General features: G+C 45.0%; 1 protein-coding gene across 1 annotated transcript; it reads left to right on the top strand.

Moving 5' to 3' along the window:
• The first annotated feature begins 1,885 nt into the window (after window positions 1-1,885).
• Window positions 1,886-13,556, top strand: LOC105569505 (IQ domain-containing protein G). Its single transcript, XM_012026020.1, has 9 exons — window positions 1,886-2,023; window positions 2,475-2,549; window positions 7,273-7,281; window positions 8,369-8,544; window positions 8,619-8,717; window positions 10,392-10,632; window positions 10,748-10,954; window positions 12,196-12,327; window positions 13,356-13,556. Exons 1-9 carry the CDS (start codon window positions 1,886-1,888, stop codon window positions 13,554-13,556), a joined length of 1,278 nt encoding a protein of 425 aa, XP_011881410.1.
• Window positions 13,557-13,562: the final 6 nt, after the last annotated feature.

Here is a 13,562-nt window from a genome sequence, read left to right on the forward strand (position 1 = left end):
CAGAAAAGTACTCTATTTGTCGTTTCCCTCGCCCGATGTTGAGCTTAAGAGGGGAGCTTAATACCAAAAATGCCTATTCCAGACGCATATGTAAACTAGGCACTTGGCCGTGTGCAGGACGTTAATTGGAAGTACGGCGGGGAAAAAACCGATCTCACGAGTGCTCGCGCGACAAGCAAAACGAGGGAAGTCGAGTGCTTTTGCAACGCGCTTTCGCAAGGAAATTCGATTAAAATGATGATTCGTTAATCGAGTCCCGAATTCAGATAAGCCGGTAATTCTCCTTAAGAACGTGAGAGAGAAAGAGAGAGAGAGGCGACGAGGAGAATATATTTCGGCCATAAATTAAAGCCTCGTTAAAACGCGAAAATCGCATTTCACGTTAGCGAGTAATTACAAAGGTAAGAAAAAAAACATTGGAGAGAGGAAATAAAAATATAATGAAGCGCGCAGTTTTCCTAGTTCAATTTGGCGCAGTTTACGACATAGATTATACACGAATCAGAAAAAAAGAGAATGGAGATGAGGCAGAAAGGAAGCAGCGAGCCGCGGCTGATTGAATAATCATTATTCTATAGCACAATTAACTGCCGTACAAACACAAACGATATTTGTCACATAGCGCTGCGCTAAGTTAAAATGATTATTTTTCCGTTCGAGCGTGCGAGGCGACTCGATGGCGGCCGAATTTATTGTTGCGACGCGCCTGGCACGGCGATAATGACAATAAATCAATTAACAACGGGCCGCGGTAATAACAAATCGCCTAACGGCATTGGTAATCCGCCGGTGGGGAGCGGCGGCGTAATTCGGTGGTCCCGACTCTCGACGCCGAGCCGCCAAGAAAGATTAATCGCGATAATTGAACGGCGTTATGCAACTCTGAGCGAGTTAGCTCCTCAAGAGTAGCGATTTTAATTAAATTAGCGTTTCACGTTGCCGACTCACTTACGTGTCCGGTTTCCGAAGGCTTTCTGGGTTAACTCCGGAGTGTTTGCATAACGGCGACCAATGCGCCACCGAAATACCGTCCCCTCAGCGACGACCCCCGTCGCACGGGGGGGGGGGGGGCCGTTTGCGACGACAACGACTTCATTCGCCCGAGGAGACCTCGCCGTGTGTACCGCACTTATCGCACTTATCCCGTCGGTTACGTTTTAATTGCATTTTGATATTGTCGCGACTCGTTCTGGCGCACTTAAGCCCGTGTCGGACTACTGACTCCCGACTCTGACTCGACTACTGACTCGGACTCGGACTCCCGACTACGATTCAACCAATCACGGCGAAGCACGGCCGAGCCTGACTCGGGAATAGATGCCACTCTAATTGGTTGAATCGTAGTCGGGAATCCGAGTCAGAGTGGTCGAGTCAGAGTCGGGAGTCTGTATAGTCTGATACGGGCTTTACGGCGCCTCGCGCGATCCGGACGACTCGTCGACATCCGCTGATAATTTTTGTCACGACGACGAGGCGAGTGAGATCCGATTTGCCGAGATTATTATTTCCCGCGGGCGGGATTCTCGGCGTCGTTTCATCGACGTCTCTGCAGGAACGCATGTTTACCACCCCCGCTCGAGGAAAAGAAAGAGCGAGTCGCTGGTAGAGGGATGGAGAGACGGGGATGAAAGCGAGGACAAGGCTGAGAGAGGGAGGAGAGAGAGAGAGAGAGATATGGGCGGGGGAGAGAGCAAGAGAGAGAGAGAGAAGAGGGATCGACATAAACACGAGGGGTTGCGAAAAGTGCCAACTAGGTTACCCGCGACAACCCTCGGTAGGACGCGAATCGACGTCGCGCAGGAGTTCGGAGCTCGTTCCGTAGACGCGCGCACTTCTCGCGCGTCGTCCCTTACCCTGAATCCCTCGGCTCGAAGGTTAAGTCTGGATGTACTCACCCTTGATGCGAGATGCGGGCCGGACGACAACAACTGGCGGCGAGGGTGCGGACGATCACCAGATACCGGCACTTGGGGCACCACCACCGCCACCAGCACCATCCACGCCGACGGTGCCGACGGCGAGGGTGCGCGCGGGTAACAACGGGGTGGAATTTATAACCTTGCGCGGCCCGCCGTGCGAGCGAGACCGGAGGGCATTCCCGCGAGCGGAGAGGAGCGTGAAGAGCGGGCGCGACGTGCCGTGGACGAGGCGCTCGCGTGCGGCCCTTGCCTCGGCTCCGACGGCGACTCGAGGGCCGCGGGGGGCGCACCAGGAGGCGCGCGCGCCGGAACGAGTCACCGCGATCGCGGCCCCGAGGGTGAAAACGCTCCCGAGCGCCGCGACGCGCTCGTCGACGACGGCGACGGTGACGGCGGCGGCGAAGACGACGGCGACAACGACGACGACGGCGACGACGACGACGACGGCGAGGAGCGCACAGCGAGTAGACGAGAACGGCCTCTCTCGCTGCTGCTACCACCACCGACACCGCCCTCGCGTCTCCGCGCTCTCCGCGGCATCGGGCGCGGCGGAAGCGCGCCGTCGCGTCGCGACGCCGCCTCGCGAGTACGCACGCGCCGCGCCGCCGCGCCGGAGGGTGGCCAGCTCCCGCCTCGTCGCCGCGTGTGTACACATACGTTTCCCTGCGCGCGGGTTAGGTCCACTTCGGACTGCGATAACAGCCGACAGGGTGCGACGGTTTACCCTCGCCTTAGATAAGGGACAGCTACCCCCGAAACGGGGGTGGCCGAGCGGTATCACTCGGAGTTTTGTCCACCGCCCTGCATTTCGCGAGAAATTTCCGAATCGCCGACGGACGCTCATTGCCGGCCTCTACGCGGAGAGAATTTTCTCTTAGAATTTATCCCAAAAATCAGGTAAACGTGGCATTTCGAGAAATTTTGTGAGAGTTTTTTCAAGTTTTACCGTACGTTTTACTAGCAATTATACTTGGTAAACATTTTACTGCCACGTTGGCCCACGATCACACGATTTTCACACGGGTGAATTTGAAAAGAGAATTCTCCCCGTGTAACATTCCGCCTTTTATCACTGACCTCTCCCTCCGAAATATGACCTGATATTAGTGTAAATCGCCCCCCGTAGAAAGCAGGTGGATTAGAAGAGGAAGAAAATTTATCCAGCCGCATTTCATTAAACTAAATTGAAGCTAGGGATTAATTTAAAAGTCTCCCTTCTCTATTTAACAAAATGTATGTCGCGCTTTTTGGTGACAAGTTTTTCGACTCTTATAGATAAGATAGATACTATATAAAAATAATTTACTAATTTACTACTCATTACCTGGATACTTTAACAGAATAATAGCTAAAAGCTTATATTTTTTAGTAAATTTTTTAAATAGTTGGCATCACTGTGTCTATATGGTTGCTATTACTAATATAGTAATAATTACTATAAAATTATATTCCTGACTGTAATTATTTCACTATGCAATTGTAGTTTTAAATACATACATATTTTTCTATTAGTGTACTTGAAATATTCCATAAAAATAATGCAGTTGGTCATGAGCAAAGAAAAAAAGATTTATTAAACAAAAAAGAATTATGGAAAATAAACGTACAATAGGATTATGGAATATAAACATACGCTGATAGAAAAAAATGGTTGTAGTTACCACAATCTCACTATATAATTTATTAAGTCATTTTAAAAGCCACCACATTTTTATCATTTTTCCAACTACGTAAGTTACGGTTGATCTAACAATGTGCTGTAGTTCTCATAGACACAATATTGGTCCATGCAACTTGCGATATGGTTGTCATAGACATAAAAGGCAGACAAGATAGAAACCAATTTCTTACTGAAATTAGGTAATTACATAAACTTATATAAAAGAAGTGAATTATTAAAAAACTGAAAATGGGCAGAAGGGATGAAGAGAAGTGAAAAATTGTTAAACGAAATTCTCCCCTCTCTCTCCCTCTCTCTTTCTCTTCTCTGAGGATCAAGGAATTTATAACTTTGCAATACCCGATTTCCCAGTTTATGTATTTTATCGGAGTTAACGTCTAAACTCAAAGTTATTTTTCAAGGATCTTGCAGCTTATCGTGCAAATCAAATCTTTCGTGTTGCAATGTAAACAAGACTTTTATTAGGCAATATTTTCACAACTAATTGAGAAACTTGAAGAGAAAAATTGAGAGAGAGGAGGAGGACTGTGTTTATTTTAATCCTTTATATTAGTGTCTAATATGGAAGACGGTATCTTCCGTAGAAGAATATTAAACATTTTACTTGAAACATTTTTTCCCGTCAATTTTTTATCACAAATTTGCGACAGATCCTTTATAAAACAGCCTGATTCTGCCTTAAGTAAGAATGTTTTATAAAGGCTCGGTCGCAAATTTACGATGAAAGATATTCAAAGAATCAAGAAATATACAGGGTGGGGCACAAACACCTGACGGTTTTCGGAATAATCTGAACACTGTGTGTTTGGTCAAAAATTCATTCTAGTCATGTTGAAAGATACACAATTGCATGCAGTTTCAGATGACATGGTTCACGTTTGAAAAATAATGTCTATGAAGTGTCCACCCTAATTTTCCACGCACTATTCCATCCTGGTAGGAAGAGAATGCATTACTCACCGTAGAATGTTCTGTGGGATCTCGTCTATGGCCACGCGAATGCGCTGCTTCAGCTCCGAGATGGTTGCTGGACGTGTTTCGTACACCTTGCTTTTCACAAATCCCCACAAGAAGAAGTCTAGCGCTGTTAGGTCTGGTGAACGGGCGGGCCACTGCATGTCGCCATACTGTGCGATAAGGCATCTGGGAAACAAAAAACAAACTAAAATCGTCAGTGAACCCCGTCATCTGAAGCTCCGTGCAACCGTATATCCCTCAACATGACCAAGACATATCTTTGACCAAGCACACAGTGTTCAGATTATTCCAAAAACCGTCAGGTGTTTGTGCCCCACCCTGTATTACACCGATTATATTACTACGTTAAAATCCGATTCTTGTGACTCCTTTATGGGACATTCGTTGATGAGAGTACAATGTAAAATTACGTTGATACGAGATAAACCAGTGTAACACACAGATTTCACAAGCACCGTCAAGTTTTTGAACTTTTGGAAATTCAATCGATCCGAAACAACTGCTTGATGGATTAATCCGCGCCCGTGCAAGATCATACGTAACATTTCACGCGCTTAACAACCCCGGCATTCTTTATCCAATTTTCGCGTTCAATTTTTTTACATTCTTTTTTTTACCCAAGTTTCCCTCGAAGACGTTCGTTCGTACTCCAAAGTTTCAATCGAGAGGTGACTTGCCACCTGTCAAATCGTGCGATTAATCGAATAAGTCTCGAAAAGGAGCACAATGAAATACCCATGCACACGCGGACCCGGAATTTGTCGGATTTCTTTGTAACAGATGACATCGTCCTTGTTTTCACGAATTCACGCTCCGGTATTCTTTACGTTAAACGAGGACGCGAGCCCGAGGGGCTGTGCAAAGAATATCTCTCTCTCTCTCTCTCTCTCTCTCTCTCTCTCTCTCTCTCTCTCTCTCTCTCTCTCTCTCTCTCTCTCTCTCTCTCCCCCTCTTGCCAGACAATGCAGATTCAATTAAAAGTCCCCTCTCGATGTGAAAACTTTTCCAATCAAACTGATACGTGCTGGCTCGCCCTTTTTCGCCCGCAGGATTTTTTTCCCCCGCAGCCGGGACCCTAACGCGATGGGATAGTAATTATGTCGGTATCAATTTAACAGTTTTCGACTTTCGTTCGCTCCGCCTCGCGGAATAATTGATCAAGTACCAACAGAGGTCTGTTCGCCCGGAGCAGATCAGATGGAACGATGTTTATCGAATTTCTCCCGCAGTTTCCTTTTCCCGACGCGAATTTTGTCGCGAAAACAAGTTCCAGCGCATAAGCGCGCCGTAATAGCGCTTATCTATCAATATACCTCCCTTTGCGGAGCGTGTCGCGACGCATTCGACAATATTTGTTTTCCATCTTATTTCGACACATGTATATTTATATTTACATATATTGTGTCATTCTCCAGCCATGGTAGACGGCGTCTATATCTTTGTGCCGTTAGTTTCACAATCATGACCCAACTCCGTTGGATTTTTATCGTTTAACTGCATATCACATTGGCCTGATTTGTTTGAAGAATGTGTGCTTGATAAGGACCCAAACCCGCGGTCGGAACGTCGCACTGTACATGCTTTTATTTTAATTGATGAAACACGTACCAGTTAAGGTCGACTAAAACCTATCGATTGTTATTTATTACTGGCAACCTAAAGAGCTTATCATGCATACATATATTTGTTTGCGCTACGCTATCTCTGAATTATGTAATGTTATCGGAGACGCGACTAATGGCAGAAGGACAACGTGAAAAGCCTTTCGCCGCGCCGAGAGATGAAAGGCGAGTGGGAGATTTCACGATACCTAAAATCGATAATTCCGGACGGGCATTCTATGGCCAAAACTACACGATGCACTTCCTCGGCCTCGTGTAAGCCAAGACGTTACTTGGCTTCGTCCGCGTTCGCGCTAAATGTGTGTCCACGCCTCTAAAGACCGCAACTTTCCCGCAAAAAGTTTCCTCCTCCGCGAGAAACTTTTTCCGGAAATGTGCGAGGAGCAGAATCGCGTCGTTTTGCGGCGAGCGGCGCGACGCCCGCACTAAATCCGCGGACTCTTCTCGGATTTCTCGCGATTTCCGTTTCCCGCGGGGCGTTAACGAAATCGCGCGCGACTGTTCTCGCGCGGCGATTACGGGGGAAATTTAATTTTCAAAAGTGTCCCCGCGCCCGGGCGGTGGCTCGTACTTTTCGGGCTTTCCGCGTTACGAGCGGGGAAAAATTTTTCCCTCGGCAAATGCCGCCCCGTCGCTCGCGGTAGCGTTTTTGCGCGAGAGAAGCCCCCGCTCCTCCTTTTTCTTCTCCCGGTGCCTACTGCCGCTTTAATGTCCGCGGTCCCCGAGTTCGTTTCCACGGCAGCCCGCGGCGATGGATCAAACTGTTTAACTCGCTCGAAAGGTTTGCGGAGCGCTGCGAGAGTTTGGACGGTTTTCTTCTTTTTCTTCCCTCGCAGTACAGTGTGTCGGGATCGATGTGATGCCTGCGCGTCCGACGTGTTAATTAGCCCGCGGAAGAAATGTCTGCTTATCTGTAAGGATCTGTTTGCACATCTGTGCGGCATCGTTATGTGTACCGAATGATTACTGAATGTGCTCTTCTTATTGGTATATATCTATATATAAGAAATAATTGTCTACCAATGAGAATTCTTCAATGTCGCCCGCGATAATTAACGACGCCCGCCTAGAGCGCAGGCAGGTTCCAGGTTCAAACCCCGGCTGAGGTAATATTTTTCGCAAGAAATTTTCTGTGTTAAAAACACGTTGCCAGCTATGGTCGATTGAATGCTTAATTATTCATAATTAACAACGTCGGTGTTTCCTTGGCCATACCTGGCATTTTTAATAATACAGAAAATTTATTGCGAAAACGATTACCTCAGCCAGGGTTTGATGTATTCTAAGTTGGATTGGACTTATAAATGTTAAAAATCTCGTGTTAACTGTTAAACACATTATGTAAACTGGCGTGTATTAATGAAAAAAATGTCAAGATAGCCGTAAAAAGGGTAAAAAAACCTGGCGCCACTTAAAAAATTATACCTCATAAATATTATGCACTTTTTGTATCGTTAAATCGCCATCAATAATTTTTCCAATATCTTGATTGATGCAATTAATGAAACGTCAATTTATAACAAATTACGTGGCTCGCTTCAAATATTAATAAAAAAATGTTACATAAATTGCGTTAAAATAGCTATTTATTCGAGTCAATGGTCATTCGCTAATTTGTTTTTACTGTCTCGCGCTCTTTCACGATTGATTTTCGATAATATATTTTTGCGCAAAAAGTCGATTCGAGAAATTAAATACATAAGTCACTTGTCAATCGATCGCTCCGATTGCAACTACCCTGCGCCTGTTTCTCCAAAAAGATCGTTGCTATTCCGACTGTGCCCGCCGATGTTAGTCAGGATTTAAGGAGGCAACGGAGAACCGCCTCGACCCGAGTCTACGCAGGAGCGCGTGATAAATTGGCTTATCAGAGACACGTGGACTGACACGACGTATCTATCAGGCGAGCACATTTAACATTGAATTTGTCGACGTTGAGCGCAAAACGTACGTACAAGTGCATATATAAAATGCATGAATCCGCGTCGCGCGAAACGTTCTTTACATCGTGAGACGTGTGTCATTCTCGCGCGCAGTTCCTGTCGAAACAATTTCGAAATTTCTCCCGAGCTCCGTAGTTCTCACACTTTCGAATTGCGTACATAGATTTGTTAACGAAAACCGTTGCGACGAATAGCGCGTAAATGATCGCGTCAATTCGTTAAAAGAAAAACATGGAAGCGTCAACTGGAGCGACAAGTCCCGCGGGATTTTCGCCGGCGGTGCGTGAGGTCGTCCTGGAAGTCCTGGAGGGATGCGCGGACTCATTGGCCGTTTACCAAAACGTCCTGCGACAACAATCGACGACGAGGGACGACGCCACTAATGTTTTCCCCAATGTCGAGTACGTCGAGCGGATACAGCGCAATAAAACGCGACTATATTACGACGCGTCTGTCTTTGTGTACCTATCCGCAGGATTTCGGAAACGTCCGTTCTGCAGGCGCTCACCGGAGGCGCTGTGGAGATGATGGATTCACGGAGGGAAGCTGCGCGTGAAAAGCTTCGACGAGACAGGTTGGAATGTATTTAGTTTATCCACTAGCCTGTCTGGAAGGCCGACATATTCATGGCAGTGGCGGCTCAGCCAATAGACCGTCCAATAACAATGAAGCCTCGAAATTAATTAATAAATTTGCGCCCGTTTGCGGGAGAAATAATAATACGCGCGGCAAGCAATTACTCTTTTTATTTGTATCACACGTGGCAACGGATTTAAATCGCGTGAGCGTTTAAAATATTATGGTAACAACGGTCGTCGTGTTTGATTACTTTTTATGTGCCTCGTTTCAGATAATTATTACTCGCGCTCTTTGGGAATTAAACATAATTTTCTGCGTACTCGTTAGTCAAATATGGAGCTGTCTCTTATATTTAAATCCGTCCACTCGTTCTGATTAATAAAAAGTTTTATTTGCTTCAATTTATTAGCCGGTCTAATCATGAAATACAAATATAATAAAGTTTCAACATTAACGGAGAAAGTCCCTCCAATCTGCCAGTAAACAAATCTAATCAGTAAACTCTATTATAAATATTCCCGTTTACATTCCGACATTACCTAATTCTTTCGATTTCTTTTTAAGAAAAAAAAATGTACGTCAAATTGAATTATTTTTTAAAGTTTTCCGATTCGCGGAATATGAATGTAAAATCGAAGCACCAAAATAAATTTAAAATTCATAAAATAAAATAAATTAAATTAAATTAAATTTATTAAACAAATTGCAATTAATTAAAATAAAATTCACTCGAAATAATAAATCTACAATATGGCAAATGCAAAAGTAAACATTTTGAAAATCTAATAAAAGCTTACATCGAAATATTTTCATGGTCGCAACGTCAAATTTAATTTACAAAATAAAGCGTGTGTTGATAAGAATTAATAAAGCTTAGAAGTTATCGACCGAATAATCTATATATTATGACGAGTATTGATCAATAGCTCCAGCTGCTACATTTCTTTACCATTGAAATGGAGACGTGAGTATAATATACGGTAAATACTCTGAGAAATTTGGCTTATCACAATCTTTATGTCCAAGTGCTTGAGAAATCATTACAACACGAAAGTAAACACTACGTCTTTTATGATAGTTCAATTAATTTCATATTTTACTGGATAATAATTTTTTATTTTAATACACCCTCAGAAAGAATTTCTGTTACCGAGGCAAAAAATACTCTTGACGCATTTATATTCCTCACAACCTCATGTAGTATAAAACTAAGACAATATCAAAATAAAATCAATGATTCTTATTCTTCTCTATCGAATTGAAAAAGATTGACTTACTGCATTGAGACAAGAGTAACTTATACAAATGTAAATTTATATATTCTTGCGTTTAGAAAAAATTTTCCCTCCATCTTGCAACGCACAAAGTTGGCACCGCGATATTCGACAAGAGACGATTAAAATATTCCATTCTCTATAATAAATATGATTGGCGCTACATTGATCCTGTTTTATGATACATTAAAGTATAATATCATTGGATCCGAAAATTATTTCTGTGGGTGTACAGTATTTATAAAAAATATATATCTCTTGGTTAAAGTTTAAGCGATCTTTTAAATTAGCTTATGAATACCTGCCGTTGTTCAAACATACTGAAATACATATATAGATGTACTACAGCATATCCTGCTGATTGTACAAAAATTAAGAGATGTCGTATATTGCAGTTTATACGTGAGCGGTATAATACAAGACCTGAAGCGAGAAATTAACGAACACGGGACCATCGATGTCTTGACCAAGGAGATCGAGAGGATCACGTCGCGGGAACAACAGGAGAATCTTTTAATAGAAGAGAACGAGAGGATGCAGACGATCGTGGCGGAGTTACGAAAAACGATTGCCGATAGGAAAACCGCGAACGAGAGGGAGGGCGAGCGTTTAACGAAGAAGCTCGCTTTGGCACGGGTAAATGTTTTACGGATACACCGTGTACGGCGATAAATCATGAAATTTTACTGTTATCCGCCGTGTGCGTAAGTAGAGGCACGTTGAAAACGGAACTCGTTGGCAAAATGTTTAGGACGAGAAGGAGAGGCTGAAACTAATTAAGGACGCGGAGATGAAATATGTCCGAGTGTGGGAAGCGGCACGTCGGGAGCAGCACGTACTGCGTTACGAGTCGGATACGGACGAATTGAGGAGGACTTTGAACGATCATTGCGTACGCGAGAGAAACGAGACTCGCGTAAATGATGTATTGACGCGTTATCTGACGCGGCGTGTAGCGGTGAGCGTTCAACCCCTCCCTGCAACTTTTCTCTTAAAACGAGCAAAAACGTCTCATAGACAGCTCGTACTTAAATAGTCAAGACTTAAAAGGGTCCGTCATTAAAATGAAGACGGACGCTTAAGCGATCCTGTAAGTTCTTCAGCGAAAAAGCTTAAGAGCTCGCTGAAAAATGTACTTAGAGATCGGCAGCTTTTTATGACTCTATCTCTCTCTCTTTTTTTTACAGTGAATACGTTAGCACAAATTCGGCGCTTCTTGCTGGATGTCGGGCAATCTGCGCGAAATAAATTTCGTCAAGTTTAAAAGCAGTCACGGCCAGTAATGCCAGAAATGAGACGCGTCGGACACGAAATGGGGCACTCGCACAAAGAAGAGCCACCGTGAAGCCTGTATATGCATTCACAGGTTGAAATTATAAATATTCTAGTGTTCACTCACTTTTGTAATTTTCGTAACTTCCAGAAATTGACCCCCAGATAACAACGGTTACACGGTGTACCTACGAGCCAGTGAGATCAAGATCGGTAAACTCACGGGCGAATCCTTGATCCGTTTGTGCGACGCCAGCGCTACAAGTGGCAAAATTTTGCTTCAACAACTTGCAATAAAGCCCGTATCAGACTACGGATTGAGATTGGGATTAGATTGAAATTTGACCAATCAGAGTAAAAGTTACTGCACTTGAGATTAGTAAACTTTACTGCGATTGGTCAAATTTCAATCTAATCCCAATCTCAATCCGTAGTCTGATACGGGCTTTACGGGTTTGTTTTCTGTTCCGGCACAGTACGGGAATTCCCTAACTTGCTATCGAGGTTTTTCGATAACGTTAACTAGGAGCAACCAATGAAAATCTGCGTCTCTTTCGAAGATCGTCCTCGCCATTGGCTGTCGCCAGTTAACGATACCGAAAAGCGTCGATTGCAAGTTACAGAATTCCCGTGCTGGTGCAATAAATTAGAGCAAGACAAGTATATTTTTTTCTCATTCTAGCTTACTGCCCTAGTTCACCAGTGCGGGAACAGAAAACAAACCTAATGTCGGCCCACGTTTGGTGACGTAATCAAGCCTAGTTCGGTCTCCTTATACAGGCTTCACGAGAGCCCACGTATACGTGTGCGTTCAGGGCGAGGTTGATTGGCGTCTGCGAACCCCTTCGACGGCGGCCGCGTCTCGTTTCTGGCATCGCCGGTCGCGCCCTGGCAGAGATAACAAAAACATTTACTTTGAATTTACAGCTCGTCGAGAATCGGATCGAGCAATGGCGGCAGAGGTACGATCGGGAGGAGAAAGTGTACGAGTGCGAGATCCGCAGAGTACGCAGCGAGATCGAAGACGCTCGGAAATACTTGGGGGAACTTACAACGGAGGTAATGATTCGAAAACTGTGCGACAGCGCGGGGGATATTTTCATTTCATCCCCGCGGCGCGGCATGGTAATTCAATTTGCATTCCGCCGCTCATTATTCCGACCGACCGCCACTGTGAATCTTAATTGTCGGATAAAGAGGATCCCCGGGCCGCGGCGCAACAAGCACAATCGCTATCTTATTTCGCATTCTCTGTGCGGCTGCCTGATTTACTGCGTCACGTTTCGCCGATTGGCAATCAGGCTCGGATAACTTGGCCCGGGTGAGGTTTAAAGGGCGCGCCGAAGTTCCGCGGGGTAATCGATAATTCGCGTCAAGAACGTGTCCGCCGAGACTCAGAAATGTCTTGATGATCGTTATTAATAGCCGAAATCTCCTCGAATTCTAGGGCTCCTGAGAACCTCGCGCGTGTTCCGGACCGGTTTACATTTAAGCGAGAACTGAACCATTGACCGGAAGTTTGCGGATTAATTCCCCCCTAGCTTAGGTATTCGTATGGGGATGCGGCGGAACTCGCAGCGCAAAATTATCCTGCCGCGAACACGCGGAAATTACTTTCGAATTATCTTTAAACGAGGAAGTGGCGTTTCTTTATATTACGATTATCTCGCAGATTCTATCGCTGTTTGCCCCGATAGGAAAGGAGAATCTCTCACGGTGAAGCTGCAAGTTGATTGGCTACACACTTCTCGGAACTGGAACACGCGCGCAAGGCTTTAAAGACCTTTCTGCTACTATTCTTCAGCCTTTAAATCATATGTATCGAGCATCACGTAAAAGATTTTGCCCCGAATGAGATAGCCGACCCCTCCCGTACGGCGGAATTTAGTCCTCACTTTTTAATCACGCGTCCGTATATAACGGCAAAGATTGGACCCACCCCTATTGCTACGAAGATACACGAGCGCGTAAAGCCCCATGAATCTCGCATAAGATACACTTATTTCCGAGAAAGACATCGGGGCTCGGTAAAATATGTCGGTAAACTCATCCCGCCGAAGCTGGATACGGGACGGTGTTTGTTGCAGCATCGCAATAACCAGGAATTCATCGACACGTACCTCGCGGAGCAGGAGGCGCTCCGGAGACAAAAGGAACACGAGGATCACGTGCTGCGCAGCACAATCAAGATGCAAGCCTGGTGGCGGGGCGTGATGGTGCGCCGGAAGCTGGGGCCGTATCGACCTGAGGAGAAAAAGAAGAAGAAGCCCATTAAAACGAAGAGATAACTCTTC

Source organism: Vollenhovia emeryi, unplaced genomic scaffold (assembly GCF_000949405.1).
Source record: "Vollenhovia emeryi isolate VEMERY1.0 unplaced genomic scaffold, V.emery_V1.0 DF939124.1, whole genome shotgun sequence".
Classification (NCBI taxonomy): domain Eukaryota; kingdom Metazoa; phylum Arthropoda; class Insecta; order Hymenoptera; family Formicidae; genus Vollenhovia; species Vollenhovia emeryi.

What these genes read in the sequence shown, in the direction of transcription:
- LOC105569505 (XM_012026020.1), top strand. Translation starts at nt 1,886, where the DNA reads ATGTACTCACCCTTGATGCGAGATGCGGGCCGGACGACAACAACTGGC. An exon ending in CGACGGTGCCGACGGCGAGG is followed by an intron (nt 2,024 to 2,474) that starts GTGCGCGCGGGT and finishes GCGCGGCGGAAG; the next exon opens with CGCGCCGTCGCGTCGCGACG. An exon ending in AATGTTTTCCCCAATGTCGA is followed by an intron (nt 8,545 to 8,618) that starts GTACGTCGAGCG and finishes ACCTATCCGCAG; the next exon opens with GATTTCGGAAACGTCCGTTC.